Below are 27,328 nucleotides of genomic sequence, written 5' to 3' on the forward strand. Positions count from 1 at the left end.
TTTATTCCCACGTAAAAAAGTCAAGAAGAAAGGGGAAATAAAAGGTGATAAAAAGAGCAGGTAGATAAAAAAAAGTTGAAAAGTGATATAATTATAACTTTATGACCAAACAAAACAGTTAGTTTTGTTTACAAAGAGACAAATAAGGTATTTATATGACTGAATATTCCAGGTGTAAAGAGGAGGGAAAGAAGCGGCCACCAGGGGGCGGCAGAAAGGATCCCCAGGGTAGAGCGGGAGCAGGTGGGCGGGGCAAGCAGGGGGCGTGGCCGAGGCGATGATTGATTGACATGGTTGTTGTGTCGTGCAGGTCGCTAAGGATTACAGGATGGCTTTGGTTTCTTTTAATGACTTTGCGGCGGCGGAGGGGAGGAAGGACATTTGGACAGGCAGGCAGAGAGGCTGGCACCCGGCTGATGTGGCCACAGGTCAGACTAGAACTCGGACAAACACTTCTTCTTCTTCTCTGGTCTTCAACTCATTCACTAATTGACAATATCTCCCTCTGGCGGACATCTCTTCACGTCGCCCAGGTGCCTTTTAGCAAGCGTTAGCATCAACACGTTAGCGCTAGCATCAGCACGTCAGCGCTAGCATCGTCACGTTAGCATTAGCATCATCACGTCAGCGTTAGCATCATCACGTTAGCATCACGTTAGCATTAGCATCATCACATTAGCACGAGCGTCATCACGTTAGCATCATCACGTTAGCATCATCACGTTAGCACTAGCATCATCACATTAGCACTAGCGTCATCACATTAGCATCATCACGTTAGCATCATCACGTTAGCACTAGTGTCATCACGTTAGCATCATCACGTTAGCATCATCACGTTAGCACTAGCATCATCACATTAGCACTAGCGTCATCACGTTAGTATTAGCATCATCAGGTTAGCATCATCAGGTTAGCACTAGCATCATCACGTCAGCGCTATCATCATCACGTTAGCATTAGCATCATCAAGTTAGCATTAGCATCATCACGTTAGCACTAGCGTCATCACGTCAGCATTAGCATCATCACGTTAGCATCATCACGTTAGCATTAGCATCATCACATTAGCACTAGCGTCATCACGTTAGCATCATCACGTTAGCATCATCACGTTAGCACTAGCATCATCACATTAGCACTAGCGTCATCACGTTAGTATTAGCATCGTCACGTTAGCATCATCACGATAGCATTAGCATCATCACATTAGCACTAGCGTCATCACGTTAGTATTAGCATCGTCACGTTAGCATCATCACGTTAGCACTAGCATCATCACATTAGCACTAGCGTCATCACGTCAGTATTAGCATCATCACGTTAGCATCATCAGGTTAGCACTAGCATCATCACGTCAGCGCTATCATCATCATCACGTTAGCATTAGCATCATCACGTCAGCGTTAGCATCATCACGTTAGCATCATCACGTTAGCACTAGCATCATCACGTCAGCGCTAGCATCATCAAGTTAGCATTAACATCATCACGTCAGCGCTATCATCATCACATTAGCATCATCACGTCAGCGTTAGCATCATCACATTAGCATCATCACGTTAGCACTAGCATCATCACATTAGCACTAGCGTCATCACGTTAGCATCATCACGTTAGCATCATCACGTTAGCACTAGCATCATCACATTAGCACTAGCGTCATCACGTTAGCATCATCACGTTAACACTAGCATCATCACATTAGCACTAGCGTCATCACGTTAGTATTAGCATCATCACGTTAGCATCATCAGGTTAGCACTAGCATCATCACGTCAGCGCTATCATCATCACGCTAGCATTAGCATCATCACGTCAGCATTAGCATCATCACGTTAGCATCATCACGTTAGCACTAGCATCATCACATTAGCACTAGCGTCATCACGTTAGCATCATCACATTAGCATCATCACGTTAGCACTAGCATCATCACATTAGCACTAGCGTCATCACGTTAGCATCATCACGTTAGCATCATCACGTTAGCACTAGCATCATCACATTAGCACTAGCGTCATCACGTCAGTATTAGCATCATCACGTTAGCATCATCAGGTTAGCACTAGCATCATCACGTCAGCGCCATAATCATCACGTTAGCATTAGCATCATTACGTCAGCATTACCATCATCACGTTAGCATCATCACGTTAGCACTAGCATCATCACATTAGCACTAGCGTCATCACGTTAGCATCATCACGTTAGCATCATCACGTTAGCACTAGCATCATCACGTCAGTGCTATCATCATCATCACGTTAGCATTAGCATCATCACGTCAGCATTAGCATCATCACGTTAGCATCATCACGTTAGCATTAGCATCATCACATTAGCACTAGCGTCATCACGTTAGTATTAGCATCATCACGCTAGCACTAGCATCATCACATTAGCACTAGCGTCATCACGTTAGCATCATCACGTTAGCATCATCACGTTAGCATCATCACGTTAGCACTAGCATCATCACATTAGCACTAGCGTCATCACGTTAGCATCATCACGTTAGCACTAGCATCATCACATTAGCACTAGCGTCATCACGTTAGTATTAGCATAATCACGTTAGCATCATCAGGTTAGCACTAGCATCATCACGTCAGCGCTATCATCATCACGTTAGCATTAGCATCATCACGTTAGCATCATCAGGTTAGCACTAGCATCATCACGTCAGCGCTGTCATCATCACATTAGCACTAGCGTCATCACGTTAGTATTAGCATCATCACGTTAGCATCATCAGGTTAGCACTAGCATCATCACGTCAGCGCTATCATCATCACGTTAGCATTAGCATCATCACGTCAGCGTTAGCATCATCACGTTAGCATCGTCACGTTAGCACTAGCATCATCACATTAGCACTAGCGTCATCACGTTAGCATCATCACGTTAGCATCATCACGTTAGCACTAGCATCATCACGTCAGCGCTATCATCATCATCACGTTAGCATTAGCATCATCACGTCAGCATTAGCATCATCACGTTAGCATCATCACGTTAGCATTAGCATCATCACATTAGCACTAGCGTCATCACGTTAGTATTAGCATCATCACGCTAGCACTAGCATCATCACATTAGCACTAGCGTCATCACGTTAGCATCATCACGTTAGCATCATCACGTTAGCATCATCACGTTAGCACTAGCATCATCACATTAGCACTAGCGTCATCACGTTAGCATCATCACGTTAGCACTAGCATCATCACATTAGCACTAGCGTCATCACGTTAGTATTAGCATAATCACGTTAGCATCATCAGGTTAGCACTAGCATCATCACGTCAGCGCTATCATCATCACGTTAGCATTAGCATCATCACGTTAGCATCATCAGGTTAGCACTAGCATCATCACGTCAGCGCTGTCATCATCACATTAGCACTAGTGTCATCACGTTAGTATTAGCATCATCACGTTAGCATCATCAGGTTAGCACTAGCATCATCACGTCAGCGCTATCATCATCACGTTAGCATTAGCATCATCACGTCAGCGTTAGCATCATCACGTTAGCATCGTCACGTTAGCACTAGCATCATCACATTAGCACCAGCGTCATCACGTTAGTATTAGCATCATCACGTTAGCACTAGCATCATCACATTAGCACTAGCGTCATCACGTTAGCATCATCACGTTAGCACTAGCATCATCACATTAGCACTAGCGTCATCACGTTAGTATTAGCATAATCACGTTAGCATCATCAGGTTAGCACTAGCATCATCACGTCAGCGCTATCATCATCACGTTAGCATTAGCATCATCACGTTAGCATCATCAGGTTAGCACTAGCATCATCACGTCAGCGCTGTCATCATCACATTAGCACTAGCGTCATCACGTTAGTATTAGCATCATCACGTTAGCATCATCAGGTTAGCACTAGCATCATCACGTCAGCGCTATCATCATCACGTTAGCATTAGCATCATCACGTCAGCGTTAGCATCATCACGTTAGCATCGTCACGTTAGCACTAGCATCATCACATTAGCACCAGCGTCATCACGTTAGTATTAGCATCATCACGTTAGCACTAGCATCATCACATTAGCACTAGTGTCATCACGTTAGCATCATCACGTTAGCACTAGCATCATCACATTAGCACTAGCGTCATCACGGTAGCATCATCACGTTAGCACTAGCATCATCACATTAGCACTAGCGTCATCACGTTAGTATTAGCATCATCACGTTAGCATCATCAGGTTAGCACTAGCATCATCACGTCAGCGCTATCATCATCATCACGTTAGCATTAGCATCATCACGTCAGCGGTAGCATCATCACGTTAGCATCATCACGTTAGCATTAGCATCATCACGTTAGCATCATCACGTTAGCATCATCACGTTAGCACTAGCATCATCACATTAGCACTAGCGTCATCACGTTAGCATCATCACGTTAGCATCATCACATTAGCACTAGCGTCATCACGTTAGTATTAGCATCATCACGTTAGCATCATCACCTTAGCACTAGCATCATCACATTAGCACTAGCGTCATCACGTTAGCATCATCACGCTAGCATCATCACGTTAGCACTAGCATCATCACATTAGCACTAGCGTCATCACGTTAGCATCATCACGTTAGCACTAGCATCATCACATTAGCACTAGCGTCATCACGTTAGTATTAGCATCATCACGTTAGCATCATCAGGTTAGCACTAGCATCATCACGTCAGCGCTATCATCATCATCACGTTAGCATTAGCATCATCACGTCAGCGGTAGCATCATCACGTTAGCATCATCACGTTAGCATTAGCATCATCACGTTAGCATCATCACGTTAGCATCATCACGTTAGCACTAGCATCATCACATTAGCACTAGCGTCATCACGTTAGCATCATCACGTTAGCATCATCACATTAGCACTAGCGTCATCACGTTAGTATTAGCATCATCACGTTAGCATCATCACCTTAGCACTAGCATCATCACATTAGCACTAGCGTCATCACGTTAGCATCATCACGCTAGCATCATCACGTTAGCACTAGCATCATCACATTAGCACTAGCGTCATCACGTTAGCATCATCACGTTAGCACTAGCATCATCACATTAGCACTAGCGTCATCACGTTAGTATTAGCATCATCACGTTAGCATCATCAGGTTAGCACTAGCATCATCACGTCAGCGCTATCGTCATCACGTTAGCATTAGCATCATCACGTCAGCGTTAGCATCATCACGTTAGCACTAGCATCATCACATTAGCACTAGCGTCATCACGTTAGCATCATCACGTTAGCACTAGCATCATCACATTAGCACTAGCGTCATCACGTTAGTATTAGCATCATCACGTTAGCATCATCAGGTTAGCACTAGCATCATCACGTCAGCGCTATCGTCATCACGTTAGCATTAGCATCATCACGTCAGCGTTAGCATCATCACGTTAGCATCATCACATTAGCACTAGTGTCATCACGTTAGCATCATCACGTTAGCACTAGCATCATCACATTAGCACTAGCGTCATCACGGTAGCATCATCACGTTAGCACTAGCATCATCACATTAGCACTAGCGTCATCACGTTAGTATTAGCATCATCACGTTAGCATCATCAGGTTAGCACTAGCATCATCACGTCAGCGCTATCATCATCATCACGTTAGCATTAGCATCATCACGTCAGCGGTAGCATCATCACGTTAGCATCATCACGTTAGCATTAGCATCATCACGTTAGCATCATCACGTTAGCATCATCACGTTAGCACTAGCATCATCACATTAGCACTAGCGTCATCACGTTAGCATCATCACGTTAGCATCATCACATTAGCACTAGCGTCATCACGTTAGTATTAGCATCATCACGTTAGCATCATCACCTTAGCACTAGCATCATCACATTAGCACTAGCGTCATCACGTTAGCATCATCACGCTAGCATCATCACGTTAGCACTAGCATCATCACATTAGCACTAGCGTCATCACGTTAGCATCATCACGTTAGCACTAGCATCATCACATTAGCACTAGCGTCATCACGTTAGTATTAGCATCATCACGTTAGCATCATCAGGTTAGCACTAGCATCATCACGTCAGCGCTATCATCATCATCACGTTAGCATTAGCATCATCACGTCAGCGGTAGCATCATCACGTTAGCATCATCACGTTAGCATTAGCATCATCACGTTAGCATCATCACGTTAGCATCATCACGTTAGCACTAGCATCATCACATTAGCACTAGCGTCATCACGTTAGCATCATCACGTTAGCATCATCACATTAGCACTAGCGTCATCACGTTAGTATTAGCATCATCACGTTAGCATCATCACCTTAGCACTAGCATCATCACATTAGCACTAGCGTCATCACGTTAGCATCATCACGCTAGCATCATCACGTTAGCACTAGCATCATCACATTAGCACTAGCGTCATCACGTTAGCATCATCACGTTAGCACTAGCATCATCACATTAGCACTAGCGTCATCACGTTAGTATTAGCATCATCACGTTAGCATCATCAGGTTAGCACTAGCATCATCACGTCAGCGCTATCGTCATCACGTTAGCATTAGCATCATCACGTCAGCGTTAGCATCATCACGTTAGCACTAGCATCATCACATTAGCACTAGCGTCATCACGTTAGCATCATCACGTTAGCACTAGCATCATCACATTAGCACTAGCGTCATCACGTTAGTATTAGCATCATCACGTTAGCATCATCAGGTTAGCACTAGCATCATCACGTCAGCGCTATCGTCATCACGTTAGCATTAGCATCATCACGTCAGCGTTAGCATCATCACGTTAGCATCATCACATTAGCACTAGCGTCATCACGTTAGTATTAGCATCATCACGTTAGCATCATCACGTTAGCATTAGCATCATCACGATAGCCTTGCCTTCATGAAGCAATACAAGCATTGACCACTAGGGGCTCCTTTCTTCTTATGAACTAATACTGTTAGCATACATGTAGTAACTGGAATGTACTTGTAAAAACATTACTGCGCTCATTGTCTAGTGCTCATTGCCTAGCACTCATTGCCTAGTGCTCATTGCCTAGCACTCATTGGTCTAGTGCTCATTGCCTAGCACTCATTGCCTAGTGCTCATTGTCTAGTAGTCATTGCCTAGTACTCATTGCCAAGTGCTCATTGTCCAGCGCTCATTAGCTAGAGCTCAGCGTCTGGTAGTATTGCCAAGTGCTCATTGCTCAGTGTATATATATATATATATATATATATATATATATATATATATATATATATATATATATATATATATATATATATATATATATATATATATATATATATATATATATATTTGGCTGATAGTTGAATTCCCAGAAGGCCTCAAATGTCCTCCAACACGTCCACAACCTCCCCTCACACACGCCGACAACCACCACTAGGGGCAGCGCACACACTAACTAACTAACTAACTAACTAATTAACTACTGTGTGTGTGTCTGCGTGTTATATATATATATATATATATATATATATATATATATATTTCCAAATGACTCCTACTGTAGTGACTGACTGTTACTACTAAAGACGGTAGAGCAGGAGCAAGACAACTAACTCTACCACTACTTGTGTTGTAGACCATGGGTTAGACAATTTAACTAGTACTCTACAGTGACACTTGAGTCCAGGTCCTGGTCAGATTTGTCATTTTTCACACTAACACACAAGTTATATGATGTGACATCCATCCACTATGTAAGAGTTAGTAATAGTTACTTCATGCCTTCTTAGTTATTGACTAGTTATTAAATGACTCGTTGGTCAATGACACATTGGCTAATGACACGCTATTCAATGACTTGTTAACAACTAGTTAGTCAATTACTAATGTATATTACTTGTCATTCAAAGATTAGTTAGTTAACTTGCTGCCTAGGTACTTGATGACTAGTCATTAATGGCTGGTTAATGATTACTGACACATTATTTAATTATATGTTGTAACAAACTAGTTAGTTAATTGATCACTAGCTACTTGAATAGTGCTTAGTTCATTACTAGTAGGGCAAAGGTGGGTTGATTTCCAGTTAGTTAAAAGCTTGTAGGTCAATGGCTAGTTGAATACTGGTTAGGTAATGACTAGTAAATCAAGTGTTAGTTTGTGACTAGTATATCATTGTCAAATAATCAAAGAATAGATCATGCTTTGCAGGTCAATGACTATTTAGTATGTGAGTAGTAGGTCAATGACTAGTTAAATAATAGTTAGTCAATGATTAGTTAGTTCAAACCTAGTAGGTTAATAACGAGTTAGACACTACTTAGTTTATGATTAGCAGGTCAATGACTAATTGGTTATTAAGTATTAGGTCAATGACAAGTTGATTAATGGTTAGTTATCAACTAGTAGGTCATCTACTAGTTGAATACTTGTTAGTTAATGTTTAGTAAATTAATGCCTTATTGAATACCGTATTGCCTTATTGAGTTCATTTTTGGTAGGTCCTTGACTAGTTAAATAACAGCTATTTTGTGACAAGCAGGTCAACAACTAGAGAGTTAAACACTTGCTTGTCCATGACTAGTAGAACTAACTAATTCAATACTAGTTAGTTCATGACTTATAGGTCAATTAATAGTTGATTACTAGTTGGTACCTAGTTAGTAGGTCAATGACTGTTAGGTCAAAGAAGAGTTAGTCCATGACTAGTAGGCCAATAACTAGTGGAGAACTAGTTAGTCATTGATTAGTATAGCACTAACTAGTGAAATGCTAGTTATGTAATGACTAGTATGTTAATAACTAGTTATTGTTTGACTAGTAGGTCACAATGTGTTGAACATTAGTTAATGACTAGTTATTCCATGACTAAGCAGCCAATAACTAGTTGTGATCATGAACACTAGTTATAGTAACTAGTTGGGATGATAAATACTAGTTTAATGTTGGTTAGTTAATGACTAGTAGTTCAATGACTAGTTAGTGCATGACTAGTAGGTCAATGACTAGTTGTGAAAATAACAATTATTTCAAGATTTCTTTAATATTAGTTAGTTCATGACTAATAGGTCAATGACTAATTAGTCCATGACTAGTAGGCCAATAACTAGTGTAGTACTAGTTAGTCATTGACTGGTAGAGCACTAACTAGTGAAATGCAAGTTACGTAATGACTAGTATGTTAATAACTAGTTATGACTAGTAGGTCACAATGTGTTGAATATTAGTTAATGGCTAGTTATTCCATGACTAAGAGGCCAATAACTAGTTGTGATAATAAATACTAGTTATAGTAACTACTTGTGCTAATAAATACTAGTTTAATATTGGTTAGTTAGTGACTAGTGGGTCAATGAATAGTTTGTGCATGACTAGTAGGTCAATGACTAGTTGTGATAATAACAATTATTTCAAGATTTCTTTAATATTAGTTAGTTCATGACTAGTATGTCAATGACTAATTAGTGCATGACTAGAAGGTCGATGACTAGTTGTGATAATACAAAACATTCAAGACTAGTTGAATATTAGTGAGCTCATGTTAGTAAGTCAATGACTAGTTAGTGTATGACTATTAGGTCAATAAGTAGTTGTGATAATACTAGTTATTTCGAGACTAGTTGAATAAGAGTTAGTTCTTGGCTAGTAGGTCAATGACTAGTTGTGACAATAAAACATATTTCAAGACTAGTTGAATATTAGTTAGTTCATGTCTAGTAGGTCAATGACTAGTTAGTGCATGACTAGTAGGTCAATAAGTGGTTGTGATAATACTAGTTATTTTGAGACAAGTTGAATATGAGTTAGTTCATGGCTAGTAGGTCAATGACTAGTTGTGATATTAAGAACATATTTCAAGACTAGTTGAATATTAGTTAGTTCATGGCTAGTAGGTCAATGACTAGTTATTGCATGCCTAGTTGTGATAATACTAGTTATTTTACAACCTACTTCTGGTGCAGACTTTGAGTTTGAAGAGGAGAATGTCAGTATTTGGCGCCAAGAGGGCGGGGCCAATCTCAGCTGTGTCTCCGCCCCCTCTCCCTCCCCCCCCCCCGTAGGACAAGGAGGTGAACCTGGAGCAGGTGCATCGTGGCATGAACAGTCTTTTGGACGAGGACTTGGCCCTCAAGCAGATCCCAGGTCCGTCTATGGAGATCTCGGCGCTGGACTTGGGCCGGATGCGGGCCGGCCAGGCGGCCATGGTGTCCCCGGGCCTCGCTGTGACCACCTTCCTGCCAGGGGAGGGAGCTCCGCCTCCTCACCTTGGGGGGACCCTGGGCAGGACGCACCTGGGGGGCGGGCCCTGCAAGCACAGGGCGCCCAATGGCGCTTTGTTCCGACAGAGCCCTGGCAAGATGGCGGCGTACCAGGGACCCTTACCCGAAGTCATTGACGCCGCCCACGGCACCTCCATCTAGTGGGCGGGGCTAAGGGACCTTTTCTACTGTACATAAGAAACCAGTGAAAGTATTTTCAATATGCTCCATTTTTCAAAAAGTACGAAATATAAACCCTCACCTTTTTCTCTCCTGTTTTCATCCGCTTGTGAAATGTTGTGTCCGGTTGCCATGGTGACGCACACCTCCATGTCCTCGCTGTTACGGGCCCCCATAGAGAGGTTTCTATGACAACCAACACCCAGCAGCGCCCCCCGCAGGCCTGGAGGAACAACAAGGCTCCATGATGTCAGGAGGTTCTAGAAGGACTCCACCTTATTTTTTGGGGGGGGGGGGTCCTCACTTTCACCTGTCAGGTCACAGATGTGAACATGAAAGGGGGGAGGGGCGGATTGCACTTTGACCTTTGACACATTCTCTACAATAAAGAAGCTCATGTACACTATATTGCCAAAAGTATTTGGCCACCCATCCAAATGATGAGAATCAGGTGTCCTAATCACTAATCACAGGTGTGCTATATTGACAATATAGTGTACATATGCTAAGATGCTAAGTAGAGATGTCCGATAATACCATCGGCCGATAAATGCTGTAAGATGTAATATCGGAAATGATCGGTATACACAAGATACACTTACATCTAGTCCTAAGTGTCCCAATACTTTTGTCAAGTTGTAGTCCTAAGTATCCCAATACTTTTGGCCAGTGTAAGTGTCCCAATACTTTTGTCCAGTGGTAGTCCTACGTGTCCCAATACTTTTGTCCAGTTGTAGTCCTAAGTGTCCCAATACTTTTGGCCAGTGTAGGTGTCCCAATACTTTTGTCCAGTAGTAGTCCTAAGTATCCCAATACTTTTGTCCAGTTCTAGTCCTAAGTGTCCCAATACTTTTGTCAAGTTGTAGTCCTAAGTGTCCCAATACTTTTGGCCAGTGTAAGTGTCCCAATACTTTTGTCTACTTTTAGTCCGAAGTGTCCCAATACTTTTGTCCAGTTGTAGTCCTAAGTGTCCCAATACTTTTGTCAAGTTGTAGTCCTAAGTGTCCCAATACTTTTGGCCAGTGTAAGTGTCCCAATACTTTTGTCAAGTGGTAGTCCTAAGTGTCCCAATACTTTTGTCTACGTTTAGTCCGAAGTGTCCCAATACTTTTGTCCAGTTCTAGTCCTAAGTGTCCCAATACTTTTGCCAAGTTGTAGTCCTAAGTGTCCCAATACTTTTGGCCAGTGTAAGTGTCCCAATACTTTTGTCCAGTGGTAGTCCTAAGTGTCCCAATACTTTTGTCCAGTTTTCGTCATAAGTGTCCCAATACTTTTGTCCAGTTGTAGTCCTAAGTGTCCCAATCATTTTGGCAAGTTGTAGTCCTAAGTGTCCCAATACTTTTGTCCAGTGTAGGTGTCCCCATACGTGTGTCCAGTGGTAGTCCTAAGTGTCCCAATACTTTTGTTCAGTTTTCGTCATAAGTGTCCCAATACTTTTGTCTACTTTTAGTCCGAATTGTCCCAATACTTTTGTCTAGTGTGCCTACCTTGTCTGCATTGTGTGGGCACGCTGGTGCTTCCTGCTTTTAAGCAGCCTTCTTGAAAAAACAGCAGCATCAGCGCAGCGGCTCTTTGAAGGGTAATAAAATCAAAACCGGAGCCGGTATTAAAACTCTTTCGATAACTTTTAATCAAAAGGGTTCAATCTCTCTCCTGTGTTAGTTTGAAGCCGAAACAACAAACACACTCAGAGGAGATAATGTTTGAAGAAAGGTGACCGGTTTTTACAAAAATGTTGTGTTGAAGGGGGAATAGCAAGCTTCTTGTAGATTTTTGCTGGGGGTTGTCAGTTTATGAAATGTAGGTCTAAGTGAGACCTATGGAGAGGATTTTCCCAGTCCTGATGTGTGCGTTCAGTTTGGTGAGTTTTGAAGCGTGTTAAGGGGGTCAAATTACAGCTCAAAAAGGCAAAAGTGACTGTTTTTAGTACTTTTTTGTCTTGAAGGGGGAATTGCCAACTTCCTGTTGATTTTTGCCCGAGGATATACAATTATGAAAACTAGGTCTAAGTCAAACCTACATAGAGGTTTTTGTTTCATGTTTCTCCGACCTTCCCAGTGGGAGTTACAGGCAGTCTAGTTTTTTTTTTCCTAGGGGGCGCTAGAGCGCAATTTTGAGTTTTGGGGTTCGGTTTTTTTTTTATTAAAAGGCAATTTTCGCAGGTCCTGATGTGTGGGTCAAATATGGTGAGTTTTGAAGCATGTTAAGTGGGTCAAATTAGTGCTCAAAGAGGCGGCCGGTATAATAATAATAAAACCTTACAAATTCAATAGGTCCTTATGTCCCATTGCATAAGGACTCCCTTTGGGAGTCCTTATGCAATGGGCCATGCGGGCCCTAAAAATTCAATAGGTCCTTATGGCCCATTGCATAAGGACTCCCTTTGGGAGTCCTTATGCAATGGGCCATGCGGGCCCTAATTAGTGCACCAACCCAAAAACCTCCCTCCCCCATTTACACTCCATCCATCCATCCATTTTCTACCGCTTATTCCCTTTTGGGGTCGCGGGGGGCGCTGGAGCCTATCTCAGCTACAATCGGGCGGAAGGCGGGGTACACCCTGGACAAGTCGCCACCTCATCGCAGGGCCAACACAGATAGACAGACAACATTCACACTCACATCCACACACTAGGGCCAATTTTTAGTGTTGCCAATCAACTTATCCCCATTTACACTCATTCACACAAAAGGGTTGTTTCTTTCTGTTATTAGGGCCCGCATGGCCCATTGCATAAGGACTCCCAAAGGGAGTCCTTATGCAATGGGACATAAGGACCTATTGAATTTGTAAGGTTTTATTCTTTATTCTTTATTCTTCCGCCGCCACATTAAACTGTAATTTGACCCACTTAACATGCTTCAAAACTCACCATATTTGACCCACACATCAGGACCTGCGAAAATTGCCTTTTTTTAAAAAAAACGAACCACAAAACTCAAAATTGCGCTCTAGCGCCCCCTAGGAAGAAAAAAAACTAGACTGCCTGTAACTCCCACTAAGAAGGTCGGAGAGACATGAAACAAAAACCTCTATGTAGGTCTGACTTAGACCTACAATTCATAATAGTAAATTTTTGGGCTAAAATCAACAGGAAGTTGGCAATTCCCCCTTCAAGACAAAAAAGTACTAAAAACAGTCACTTTTGCCTCTTTGAGCTGCAATTTAACATGCTTCAAAACTCACCAAACTGAACGCACACATCAGGACTGACAAAATTTGCGATCTAATAAAAAAACCTAACCCCAAATCTCAAAATTGTGCTCTAGCGCAATTTTTTAATAAAACGCACAAAAAACTGCTCCTCGGATGAAAAAACTGACAAAACTGCATGTAACTCCCACTGGGAAGGTCGGAGAGACATGAAACAAAAACCTCTATGTAGGTCTGACTTAGACCTACATTTCATAATAGTACATTTTCGGGCTAAAATCAACAGGAAGTTGGCAATTCCCCCTTCAAGACAAAAAAGTACTAAAAACAGTAACTTTTGCCTCTTTGAGCTGTAATTTGACCCCCTTAACATACTTCAAAACTCACCAAACTGAACGCACACATCAGGACTGGCAAACATTGTGATCTAATTAAAAAAAAACCGAACCACAAAACTCAAAATTGTGCTCTAGCGCCCCCTAGGGAAAAAAAAACTAGACTGCCTATATCTCCCACTAAGAAGGTCGGAGAGACATGAAACAAAAACCTCTATGTAGGTCTGAATTAGACCTACATTTCATAATAGTACATTCTCGGGCTAAAATCAACAGGAAGTTGGCAATTCCCCCTTCAAGACAAAAAAGTACTAAAAACAGTCACTTTTGCCTCTTTGAGCTGTAATTTGACCCCCTTAACACGCTTCAAAACTCACCAAACTGAACGCACACATCAGGACTGGCAAAAATTGCGATCTAATAAAAAAAACCTAACCCCAAATCTCAAAATTGCGCTCTCGCGCAATTTTTGAATAAAACGCACAAAAAACTGCTCCTCGGAAGACAAAAATGACAAAACTGCCTGTAACTCTCACTGGGAAGGTCTGAGAGACATGAAACAAAAACCTCTATGTAGGTCTCACTTAGACCTACATTTCATAAATTGACAACCCCCAGCAAAAATCAACAAGAAGTTTGCTATTCCCCCTTCAAAACAATTTTTTTGTAAAAACCGGTCACATCTCCTCTGAGCGCGTTTGTTGTTTCTTTCTGTTATTAGGGCCCGCATGGCCCATTGTATAAGGACTCCCAAAGGGAGTCCTTATACAATGGGACATAAGGACCTATTGAATTTGTAAGGTTTTATTCTTTATTCTTTATTCTTCCGCCGCCACATTAAACTGTAATTTGACCCACTTAACATGCTTCAAAACTCACCATATTTGACCCACACATCAGGACCTGCGAAAATTGCCTTTTTTTTTTTTTTTAAAACCGAACCACAAAACTCAAAATTGCGCTCTAGCGCCCCCTGGGGGGGGAAAAACTAGACTGCCTGTAACTCCCACTAGGAAGGTCGGAGAGACATGAAACAAAAACCTCTATGTAGGTCTGACTTAGACCTACATTTCATAATATTACATTTTTGGGCTAAAATCAACAGGAAGTTGGCAATTCCCCCTTCAAGACAAAAAAAGTACTAAAAACAGTCACTTTTGCCTCTTTGAGCTGTAATTTGACCCCCTTAACATGCTTCAAAACTCACCAAACTGAACGCACACATCAGGACTGGCAAAAATTGTGATCTAATAAAAAAAAACCTAACCCCAAATCTCAAAATTGTGCTCTAGCGCAATTTTTTAATAAAACGCACAAAAAAACTGCTCCTCGGATGAAAAAACTGACAAAACTGCCTGCAACTCCCACTGGGAAGGTCGGAGAGACATGAAACATCATTTCATAAATTGACAACCCCCAGCAAAAATCAACAGGAAGTTTGCTATTCCCCCTTCAAAACAATTTTTTTGTAAAAACCGGTCACCTTCCTTCAAAAACTATCTCCTCTGAGCGCGTTTGTCGTTTCGGCTTCAAACTAACACAGGAGAGAGATTGAACCCTTGTGATTAAAAGTACAGATGGGCGTTTTAATAACTGCTCCGGTTTTGATTTTATGACCCTTCAAAGAACCGCTGCTATTTTTTCTAGATGGCTGCTTAAAAGCAGGAAGCACCAGCGTGCCCACACAATGCAGACAAGGTAGATACACTAGACAAAAGTCTTGGGACACTTCGGACTAAAAGTAGACAAAAGTATTGGGACACTTATGACGAAAAGTGGACAAAAGTATTTGGACACTTGGGACTACAACTTGACAAAAGTATTGGGACACTTATGACAAAAACTTGACAAAAGTATTGGGACACTTACACTGGACAAAAGTATTGGGACACTTAGGACTACACCTTGACAAAAGTATTGGGACACTTAGTAACACCACTGAACAAAACTATTGGGACACTTCGGACTAAACATAGACAAAAATATTGGGACACTTACACTGGACTAAAGTTTTGGGACACTTAGGACTACACCTTGACAAAAGTATTGGGACACTTAGTAACACCACTGAACAAAACTATTGGGACACTTCGGACTAGACATAGACAAAAGTATTGGGACACTTACACTGGACTAAAGTATTGGGACACTTATGACTACCACTGGACAAAAGTATTGGGACACATAGGACGAAAAGTGGACAAAAGTATTGGGACACTTGGGACTACAACTTGACAAAAGTATTGGGACACTTATGACTACCACTGGACAAAAGTATTGGAACACTTATGACAAAAACTTGACAAAAGTATTGGGACACTTACACTGGACAAAAGTATTGGGACACTTAGGACTACACCTTGACAAAAGTATTGGGACACTTAGTAACACCACTGAACAAAACTATTGGGACACTTCGGACTAAACATAGACAAAAGTATTGGGACACTTAAGCCTACCACTTGACAAAAGTATTGGGACACTTACACCGGACTAAAGTTTTGGGACACTTAGGACTACAACTCGACAAAAGTTTTGGGACACTTAGGACAAAAACTTGACAAATGTATTGGGACACTTACACTGGACAAAAGTATTGGGACACTTAGGACTACACCTTGACAAAAGTATTGGGACACTTAGTAACACCACTGAACAAATCTATTGGGACACTTCGGACTAAACATAGACAAAAGTATTGGGACACTTAAGCCTACCACTTGACAAAAGTATTGGGACACTTACACCGGACTAAAGTTTTGGGACACTTAGGACTACAACTTGACAAACGTTTTGGGACACTTAGGACAAAAACTTGACAAATGTATTGGGCCACTTGGGACTAAAACTTGACAAAACTCTTGGACTACCACTGGACAAAAGTATTGGGACGCTTACACTGGACAAAAGTCTTGGGACACTTAGGACTACAACTGGACAAAAGTATTGGGACACTTAGGACTAAAACTGGACATAAGTATTGGGACACTTAGGAATACAACTGGACAAAAGTATTGGGACACCTACACTGGACAAAAGTATTGGGACACTTAGGACTACAACTTGACAAAAGTATTGGAAAATTTAGGACCAAAACTGGAAATAAGTATTGGGACACTTAGGCCGAAAACTGGACAAAAGTATTGGGACACTTGGGACTACAACTTGACAAAAGTATTGGGACACTTAGGACTACAACTTGCCAAAAGTATTGGGACACTTGGGACTAAAACTGGACAAAAGTATTGGGACACTTAGGACTAGCACCTGCCAAATACGCGGGCCCGACCAACGCTGCTTGCAGCTTTAATTCTTTATTCTTCCGCCGCCACATTAAACTGTAATTTGACCCACTTAGCATGCTTCAAAACTCACCATATTTGACCCACACATCAGGACCTGCGAAAATTGCCTTTTTTTTAAAAAACCGAACCACAAAACTCAAAATTGCGCTCTAGCGCCCCCTAGAAAAAACAAAACTAGACTGCCTGTAACTCCCACTAGGAAGGTCGGAGAGACATGAAACAAAAACCTCTATGTAGGTCTGACTTAGACCTACATTTCATAATAGTACATTCTCGGGCTAAAATCAACAGGAAGTTGGCAATTCCCCCTTCAAGACAAAAAAGTACTAAAAAAAGTCACTTTTGCCTCTTTGAGCTGCAATTTAACATGCTTCAAAACTCACCAAACTGAACGCACACATCAGGACTGCCAAAAATTGTGATCTAATAAAAAAAACCTAACCCCAAATCTCAAAATTGTGCTCTAGCGCAATTTTTTAATAAAACGCACAAAAAACTGCTCCTCGGATGAAAAACTGACAAAACTGCCTGTAACTCCCACTGGGAAGGTCGGAGAGACATGAAACATAATTTCATAAATTGACAACCCCCAGCAAAAATCAACAGGAAGTTTGCTATTCCCCCTTCAAAACAATTTTTTTATAAAAACCGGTCACCTTCCTTCAAAAACTATCTCCTCTGAGCGGGTTTGTCGTTTCGGCTTCAAACTAACACAGGAGAGAGATTAAACCCTTGTGATTAAAAGTACAGATGCGCGTTTTAATAACTGCTCCGGTTTTGATTTTATGACCCTTCAAAGACCCTGCTGCGCTGCTGTTTTTTTAAGATGGCTGCTTAAAAGCAGGAAGCACCAGCGTGCCTACACAATGCAGACAAGGTAGGTACACTAGACAAAAGTCTTGGGACACTTATGACTACCACCGGACAAAAGTATTGGGACACTTAGGCCGAAAACTTGACAAAAGTATTGGGACACTTAGGACTACAACTTGCCAAAAGTATTGGGACACTTGGGACTAAAACTGGACAAAAGTATTGGGACACTTAGGACTACCACCGGACAAAAGTATTGGGACACTTAGGCCGAAAACTGGACAAAAGTATTGGGACACTTGGGACTACAACTTGACAAAAGTATTGGGACACTTAGGACTACAACTTGCCAAAAGTATTGGGACACTTGGGACTAAAACTGGACAAAAGTATTGGGACACTTAGGACTAGCACCTGCCAAATACGCGGGCCCGACCAACGCTGCTTGCAGCTTTAATTCTTTATTCTTCCGCCGCCACATTAAACTGTAATTTGACCCACTTAACATGCTTCAAAACTCACCATATTTGACCCACACATCAGGACCTGCGAAAATTGCCTTTTTTTTAAAAAACCAAACCACAAAACTCAAAATTGCGCTCTAGCGCCCCCTAGGAAGAAAAAAAACTAGACTGCCTGTAACTCCCACTAGGAAGGTCGGAGAGACATGAAACAAAAACCTCTATGTAGGTCTGACTTAGACCTACATTTCATAATAGTACATTTTCGGGCTAAAATCAACAGGAAGTTGGCAATTCCCCCTTCAAGACAAAAAAAGTACTAAAAACAGTCACTTTTGCCTCTTTGAGCTGTAATTTGACCCCCTTAACACGCTTCAAAACTCACCAAACTGAACACACACATCAGGACTGCCAAAAATTGTGATCTAATAAAAAAAAAAACCTAACCCCAAATCTCAAAATTGTGCTCTAGCGCAATTTTTTAATAAAACGCACAAAAAACTGCTCCTCGGATGAAAAAACTGACAAAACTGCCTGTAACTCCCACTGGGAAGGTCGGAGAGACATGAAACATCATTTCATAAATTGACAACCCCCAGCAAAAATCAACAGGAAGTTTGCTATTCCCCCTTCAAAACGATTTTTTTGTAAAAACCGGTCACCTTCCTTCAAAAACTATCTCCTCTGAGCGCGTTTGTCGTTTCGGCTTCAAACTAACACAGGAGAGAGATTAAACCCTTGTGATTAAAAGTATAGATGGGCGTTTTAATAACTGCTCCGGTTTTGATTTTATGACCCTTCATAGCACCAGCGTGCCCACACAATGCAGACAAGGTAGGTACACTAGACAAAAGTCTTGGGACACTTCGGACTAAAAGTAGACAAAAGTATTGGGACACTTATGACTACCACTGGACAAAAGTATTGGGACACTTAGGCCGAAAACTGGACAAAAGTATTGGGACACTTGGGACTACAACTTGACAAAAGTATTGGGACACTTAGGACTACCACTGGACAAAAGTATTGGAACACTTATGACAAAAACTTGACAAAAGTATTGGGACACTTACACTGGACAAAAGTATTGGGACACTTAGGACTACACCTTGACAAAAGTATTGGGACACTTAGTAACACCACTGAACAAAACTATTGGGACACTTCGGACTAAACATAGACAAAAGTATTGGGACACTTAAGCCTACCACTTGACAAAAGTATTGGGACACTTACACTGGACTAAAGTTTTGGGACACTTAGGACAAAAACTTGACAAATGTATTGGGCCACTTGGGACTAAAACTTGACAAAACTCTTGGACTACCACTGGACAAAAGTATTGGGACGCTTACACTGGACAAAAGTCTTGGGACACTTAGGACTACAACTGGACAAAAGTATTGGGACACTTAGGACTAAAACTGGACATAAGTATTGGGACACTTACGAATACAACTGGACAAAAGTATTGGGACACTTGGGACTACAACTTGACAAAAGTATTGGGACACTTATGACTACCACTGGACAAAAGTATTGGAACACTTATGACAAAAACTTGACAAAAGTATTGGGACACTTACACTGGACAAAGGTATTGGGACACTTAGGACTACACTTTGACAAAAGTATTGGGACACTTAGTAACACCACTGAACAAAACTATTGGTACACTTCGGACTAAACATAGACAAAAGTATTGGGACACTTAAGCCTACCACTTGACAAAAGTATTGGGACACTTACACTGGACTAAAGTTTTGGGACACTTAGGACAAAAACTTGACAAATGTATTGGGCCACTTGGGACTAAAACTTGACAAAACTCTTGGACTACCACTGGACAAAAGTATTGGGATGCTTACACTGGACAAAAAGTCTTGGGACACTTAGGACTACAACTGGACAAAAGTATTGGGACACTTAGGACTAAAACTGGACATAAATATTGGGACACTTAGGAATACAACTGGACAAAAGTATTGGGACACCTACACTGGACAAAAGTATTGGGACACTTAGGACTACAACTGGACAAAAGTATTGGAAAATTTAGGACCAAAACTGGAAGTAAGTATTGGGACACTTAGGACTCTAAGTAACTGTTTTATATTCTTTTACTTTCTTTTTTATTCAAGAATTTTTTTTAAAAATTTTTTATCTTATTTTATTTTATAATTTTTTTTTAAAAGGATCTTATCTTCACCATACCTGGTTGTCCAATTTAGACATAATAATGTGTTAATTCCACGACTGTATATATCGGTATCAGTGATTAAAGAGTTGGACAATATCGAAATATCGGATATCGGCAAAAAGCCATTATCGGACATCCCTAATGCTAAGCTAACAAAACAACAATAACTTATTCATCATTGGTGGGTTTTTAATAATTTATCTTTAAAAATGACTTGCAGGCCAAAAGTGTGTCCCCCCCACCCCCCGTGTGTGTGTGTGTGTGTGTGTGTGTGTGTGTGTGTGTGTGTGTGTGTGTGTGTGTGTGTGTGTGTGTGTGTGTGTGTGTGTGTGCGTGTGTATTTATCAACATGCTGCTTGGACTTTCTTAACTTGAATAAAAAAAAGTCTGATTTTTGAGGTGTGTTCGTGTTTGATGCCCAGCCTGTTGCCATGGCGACCGCCTGCATGTGACTGACTGGAGGCCAACAAGTCTTCCTCATGACTAGTTGTCTAATGACTCATCCGATGTGAACAACTAGTTGGTTAGGGAAGATCTTATTGGTAATTTGCTAGTCATGTAACGTCAGTTGACAACTAGATATTTAACGACTAGTTAACTATTAATTACTTAGCTACTAACTGGCTGACTTGTCAATTTGTGAACAGTTGTTGAATGGCTAGTTAGGAAATGACTAGTTAGTTAATTACTTATGTGTAAATATGAGTAAGTCATACTAGTGTGTTCATGACTAATAGGTGAATACTAGTTAGAAATGATTACTCGATCACTAAAAAGTTGAATACGAATTAATTAATAAATAGTAAGTCAGTGACTAGTTAAATACTAGCTATTTAATGACAAATGTGTATGTAAATTAATAGTTGAATATTAGTAAGTCATACTAGTTTGTTCATGACTAGTAGTTCAATGACGAGTGCAATACTAGTTAGAAATGTTTACTAAATCACTAAAAAGTGGAATACAAGTTAATTAATGCATAGTAGGTCAATGACTAGTTAAATACTAGTTATTTAATGACTAGTTAGTTAATGACATGTTTGTATGTTAATTACTAGTTAAATATTAGTATGTCATACTAGTTTATTCATGACTAGTAGGTCAATGACTAGTTGAATACTGGTTAGAAATTGTTACTATATCACTAAAAGTTTAATACAAGTTAATTAATAAATAGTAAGTCAATGACTAGTTAAATGCTAGTTATTTAATGACTAGTTATCCATCCATCCATTTTCTACCGCTTGATAGGCTACAGCCTATCTCAGCTGCATTCGGGCGGAAGGCAGGGTACACCTAGGACAAGTCACCACCTCATCACAGTAGTTAAATACTAGTTATTTAATGACTAGTTAGTTAATGAAAAATGTGTATGTTAATTACTAGTTTAATATTAGTACATATACTAGTTTGTTCATGACTAGTAGGTCAATGACTAGTTGAATACTAGGTATAAATGATTATAAGATCACTAAAAGTTGAATACAGGTTAATAAATAGTAAGGCAATGACTAGTTAAATACGAGTCAGTTAATGAATAGTTGAATACTAGTTGGTTAATACCAAGTCAAATACTAGTTAGTTAATTACTAGTGAATCAACTACTAGTTAAACATTGCACAGTTATTGACTAGTGGGTCTACAACTAGTTGAATACGAGTTGGTTGATGACTAGTAAGCCAATGGCTAGTTGAATAACATTTTCTTAATAAAAATGTAATTATAGTAAGTCATTGATTAATAGGTCAATGACTAGTTTAATACTAGTAAGTTGATATATATATATATATATATATATATATATATATATATATATATATATATATATATATATATATACTAATGGTCTCCTGGCGTCACTTAGCCACGCAGCGCCGGGCCTTCTGGGTAGAACCACTCATTAGCCGCTCCAGCGCCGCCAGCTGGAGGACGTAAAAAGGTGAGGTGCGCGAGGGTCGGGCGGCGGCGGGCAGTTCCGGGCCGTGGCGCCGCTTAGCAGGAAGACAGGTCAGTGGCGGCGAGGAGCTCATATTAACGTAGCGCGGCGGCGGCTTTGAGGGCACACGGCGTGAAATGAAAGCTAAACTGTCCGCATGAATATGCAAATTGACCCGAGAAGATGTGAATTGAAGTTACTTGGAGGCGGAGCAACTATTTTTCCTTGGCCATCACTTTTTAATCGTAAAAAAAAATAATTGCATTTTATTGTGAAAATACACGCAGGAAAGTGTTTTCTTTTACAGTCATTTGGCATGAAAACTTCTTTTATGGTCAAGTTCTGCCTTCATCGTCACGGCAACAGCTCCACCGTGACCTCTGCTCGGGGTCACCATCAGGAGGATGCTTGGTGACGGAGGTCAAGCGTGTTGCCGTGGTAACGTGGATGGAAGTGTGAAGACAAAATGTGGCATGACGAACAACTTGATGACTTCTTTGGAAAAGTCATCATCGCTTCTCTCGGGATTTATTGCCATGGACCAATCAGGAGCTGTAAACATGCTAAAGATGCTATGGGAAGCTAAGGAAACGTAAGATTGCTAAAGATGCTAAGTAATACTAAAGATGCTAAATAGTGTTAAAGACACAAAAACATGCTAAAGATGCTATGAGAAGCTAAGGAAACGTAAGATTGTTAAAGATGCTAAGTAATACTAAAGATGCTAAATAATATTAAAGATACTAAAACATGCTAAAGATGCTATGGAAAGCTAAGGAAACGTAAGATTGCTAAAGATGCTAAATAATACTAAAGATGCAAAAACAAATTAGAGATACTAAAACATGCTAAAGATGCTATGGAAAGCTAAGGAAACGTAAGATTGCTAAAGATGCTAAATAATACTAAAGATGCTAAACAAATTAGAGATACTAAAACATGCTAAAGATGCTATGGAAAGCTAAGGAAACGTAAGATTGCTAAAGATGCTAAATAATACTAGAGATGCTAAATAATATTAAAGATACTAAAACATGCTAAAGATGCTATGGAAAGCTAAGGAAACGTAAGATTGCTAAAGATGCTAAATAATACTAAAGATGCTAAACAAATTAGAGATACTAAAACATGCTAAAGATGCTATGGAAAGCTAAGGAAACGTAAGATTGCTAAAGATGCTAAATAATACTAGAGATGCTAAATAATATTAAAGATACTAAAACATGCTAAATATGCTATGGAAAGCTAAGGAAACTAAATATTGTTAAAGATGCTAAATAATACTAAAGATGCTAAATAATATTAAAGATGCTAAAGATGCTATGGAAAGCTAAGGAAACTAAATATTGTTAAAGATGCTAAATAATACTAAAGATGCTAAATAGTATTAAAGATACTAAACATGCTAAAGATGCTATGGAAAGCTAAGGAAACTAAATATTGTTAAAGATGCTAAATAATACTAAAGATGCTAAATAGTATTAAAGATACTAAACATGCTAAAGATGCTATGGAAAGCTAAGGAAACGTAAGATTGCTAAAGATGCTAAATAATACTGAAGATGCTAAATAATATTAAAGATACTAAAACATGCTAAAGATGCTATGGAAAGCTAAGGAAACTAAATATTGTTAAAGATGCTAAATAATACTAAAGATGCTAAATAATATTAAAGATGCTAAAGATGCTATGGAAAGCTAAGGAAACTAAATATTGTTAAAGATGCTAAATAATACTAAAGATGCTAAATAGTATTAAAGATACTAAACATGCTAAAGATGCTATGGAAAGCTAAGGAAACTAAATATTGTTAAAGATGCTAAATAATACTAAAGATGCTAAATAGTATTAAAGATACTAAACATGCTAAAGATGCTATGGAAAGCTAAGGAAACGTAAGATTGCTAAAGATGCTAAATAATACTGAAGATGCTAAATAATATTAAAGATACTAAAACATGCTAAAGATGCTATGGAAAGCTAAGGAAACTAAATATTGTTAAAGATGCTAAATAATACTAAAGATGCTAAATAGTATTAAAGATACTAAACATGCTAAAGATGCTATGGAAAGCTAAGGAAACGTAAGATTGCTAAAGATGCTAAATAATACTGAAGATGCTAAATAATATTAAAGATACTAAAACATGCTAAAGATGCTATGGAAAGCTAAGGAAACGTAAGATTGCTAAAGATGCTAAATAATACTGAAGATGCTAAATAATATTAAAGATACTAAAACATGCTAAAGATGCTATGGAAAGCTAAGGAAACGTAAGATTGCTAAAGATGCTAAATAATACTAAAGATGCTAAACAAATTAGAGATACTAAAACATGCTAAAGATGCTATGGAAAGCTAAGGAAACGTAAGATTGCTAAAGATGCTAAATAATACTGAAGATGCTAAATAATATTAAAGATACTAAAACATGCTAAAGATGCTATGGAAAGCTAAGGAAACGTAAGATTGCTAAAGATGCTAAATAATACTAGAGATGCTAAATAATATTAAAGATACTAAAACATGCTAAAGATGCTATGGAAAGCTAAGGAAACTAAAGAATGCTAAAGATGCTAAATAATACTGAAGATGCTAAATAATATTAAAGATACTAAAACATGCTAAAGATGCTATGGAAAGCTAAGGAAACTAAAGAATGCTAAAGATGCTTCAGTGTTGTAAACAAAGAGCATGAAGGTGAAACAGGTGTTTTCTGTCTTGCCTCTGGTGAGGGCGGTCGCATTTTTTTCTCCTCCCGTCTTTTCCTGGCTTGCTCTCTCTTTTTTGTCTTGTCTTGTCGAAACTTTTTTTTTTGGAAGCCTCTTTCTTTGCGCTGTCCTCCAAATCTAATCATCAGACATGGAATTGATCAGCTGGACTCTCGACTCTATTGACACAATCTTTTCGACGAGGAAAAGAGGTTCTGAGGAGCCTGGCTGCCCTGATGGAACCATTGCTGCAAAGTATGTGAGAGATTCCTGGGACAAATGGAGAATCATGTGCCTCTCAGTCCTTTCCATCGAGGACGTGGAAGACATCTACCTATTTGGAACTATAATCGCGGGGCACCTGCTGATTGGGCTGGGCATTGCTTTGGTGTATCGTCAAATTCGTAAGACGATGGCAGCCACTCAAGGAGCCCAACGGCTGTTCGTCGCAATGGACGGATTGGGCCGGGCTGTGGGATCCCAGTCTGTGGCGATTTCTGAACTGAATCGCAAGATGGATCACATCATGGAAAAGCTTGCTATAAAGGAAGGTTTGGATATGAGAGCCAGCATGGACGAATAGAACAGACAAGTCATTGTTAATGCCTGTTCAAGAAAAAAACAAAATTCCTTATCTACGATTTGACTCCCCTGAATGGCCTTGAGACAAGAACAGGCTGTTCTGTAAGCATCCCCTGAGGAATTTCAAAGATGTATTGATACAAAATGATGTATTTATACAAAATTTAAGTCAAATAAATTGTGAATTTTTTTTTTTTTTTTTTAGAAAAAAGTTCATAATATTTTGCGATAAAAGTTATTTTACAAGAATTGTGTGGAAATATTTTAAGAAAAATATAGGTTCAGAAAAAAATCGGACTTTTTTAAAAGAAAAAAGTTTGTTGTTTTGCATATTCAAAGTCAAACATATTGAAATAAAATATTGTGAAAAGAAGTTGTCATACAATAATTTTTAGGAATATTCTGAAGAAAAAACTATTTTACGATACAAAATTACGTATTTATACAAGATTAATGTCTTAAAGTCATATATATTATTTAGAAACACATTTGTAATATTTTGCGAAAAAGTTATTTTACAAGAATTGTGTGGAAATATTTTAAGAAAAAAATATTTTAAGAAAAAAGTCAGACATTTTTAAAAGACAAAAAGTATGCCATTTTACATTATTAAAGTCAAATATATTTAAATAAAATATTGTCAAAATAAGTTTTCATACAATCATTTTTAGGAATAGTCTGAGAGAGAAGAATTACGAGACAAAATGATGTATTTATACAAGAATAAAGTCAAATATATTGTGAAAAAAGTATTTTTTTTTTAAGAAAAATGTTTGTAATATTTAGCGAAAAAAGTTATTTTACAAGAATTGTGTGGAAATATTTAAAGAAAGAAGTGTGCCATTTTTCATAATTAAAGTTAATATAAACCTTTTTTTAAAAGTCAAATTTTTTTAGAAAATATGTTGCAATATTGTGAGAAAAGGTGATCATACAAGAATTTTTAGGAATATTCTGAGAAGAAAAATAATTTTAAGAGACAAAATTATGTAATTTTACAATTTTAAAGTCAATTGTATTAGAAAATATTTGTTTTGAATTTTTTTAGAAAAAAGATGGACGCTTTTTGACCTCCCTCCCTCCTCCCCTCCTCAACGACACCTGGGAATCGAACTTTGCTTGCATTGCATGCAGAAGGACTCTGGGCTTATGAACATTTACATTTCAGCCAAAGACAATGGGCATATACAAACACACTCCCCGCCCTCATCCAATGCCTCTCACCACCACTGCTTAATTCCTCTTCGGGGTTATGGACGGCTGAGTAGCGCTTTATAGCAGCCGGCCGGCCTCCAGGGCCCCAAATCCCCCCCCCAGAGGGTCCAGCATTAGACTGAAGTTTTTTGCTCTTCCACCATTTCCCAATGTCA

At 39.5% G+C, this 27,328-nt stretch overlaps 1 protein-coding gene across 2 annotated transcripts in view; it reads left to right on the top strand.

Moving 5' to 3' along the window:
• Positions 1-10,776, top strand: part of LOC133574714 (glutamate receptor ionotropic, delta-1-like) — a 236,371-nt gene extending 225,595 nt beyond the window's left edge. Inside the window, exons 17-18 of one of the 2 annotated variants that reach the window (XM_061926942.1) lie at positions 311-428; positions 10,083-10,776. In XM_061926942.1, the coding sequence (XP_061782926.1) occupies positions 311-428; positions 10,083-10,417 (453 nt within the window). In that variant the 3' untranslated portion in view covers positions 10,418-10,776. The remainder of the gene's footprint in view (positions 1-310; positions 429-10,082) is intronic. The other variant, XM_061926943.1, reaches the window with a different exon arrangement.
• The last annotated feature ends 16,552 nt before the right edge of the window (positions 10,777-27,328 follow it).

This window comes from Nerophis lumbriciformis, linkage group LG32, assembly GCF_033978685.3.
Source record: "Nerophis lumbriciformis linkage group LG32, RoL_Nlum_v2.1, whole genome shotgun sequence".
Lineage (NCBI taxonomy): Eukaryota > Metazoa > Chordata > Actinopteri > Syngnathiformes > Syngnathidae > Nerophis > Nerophis lumbriciformis.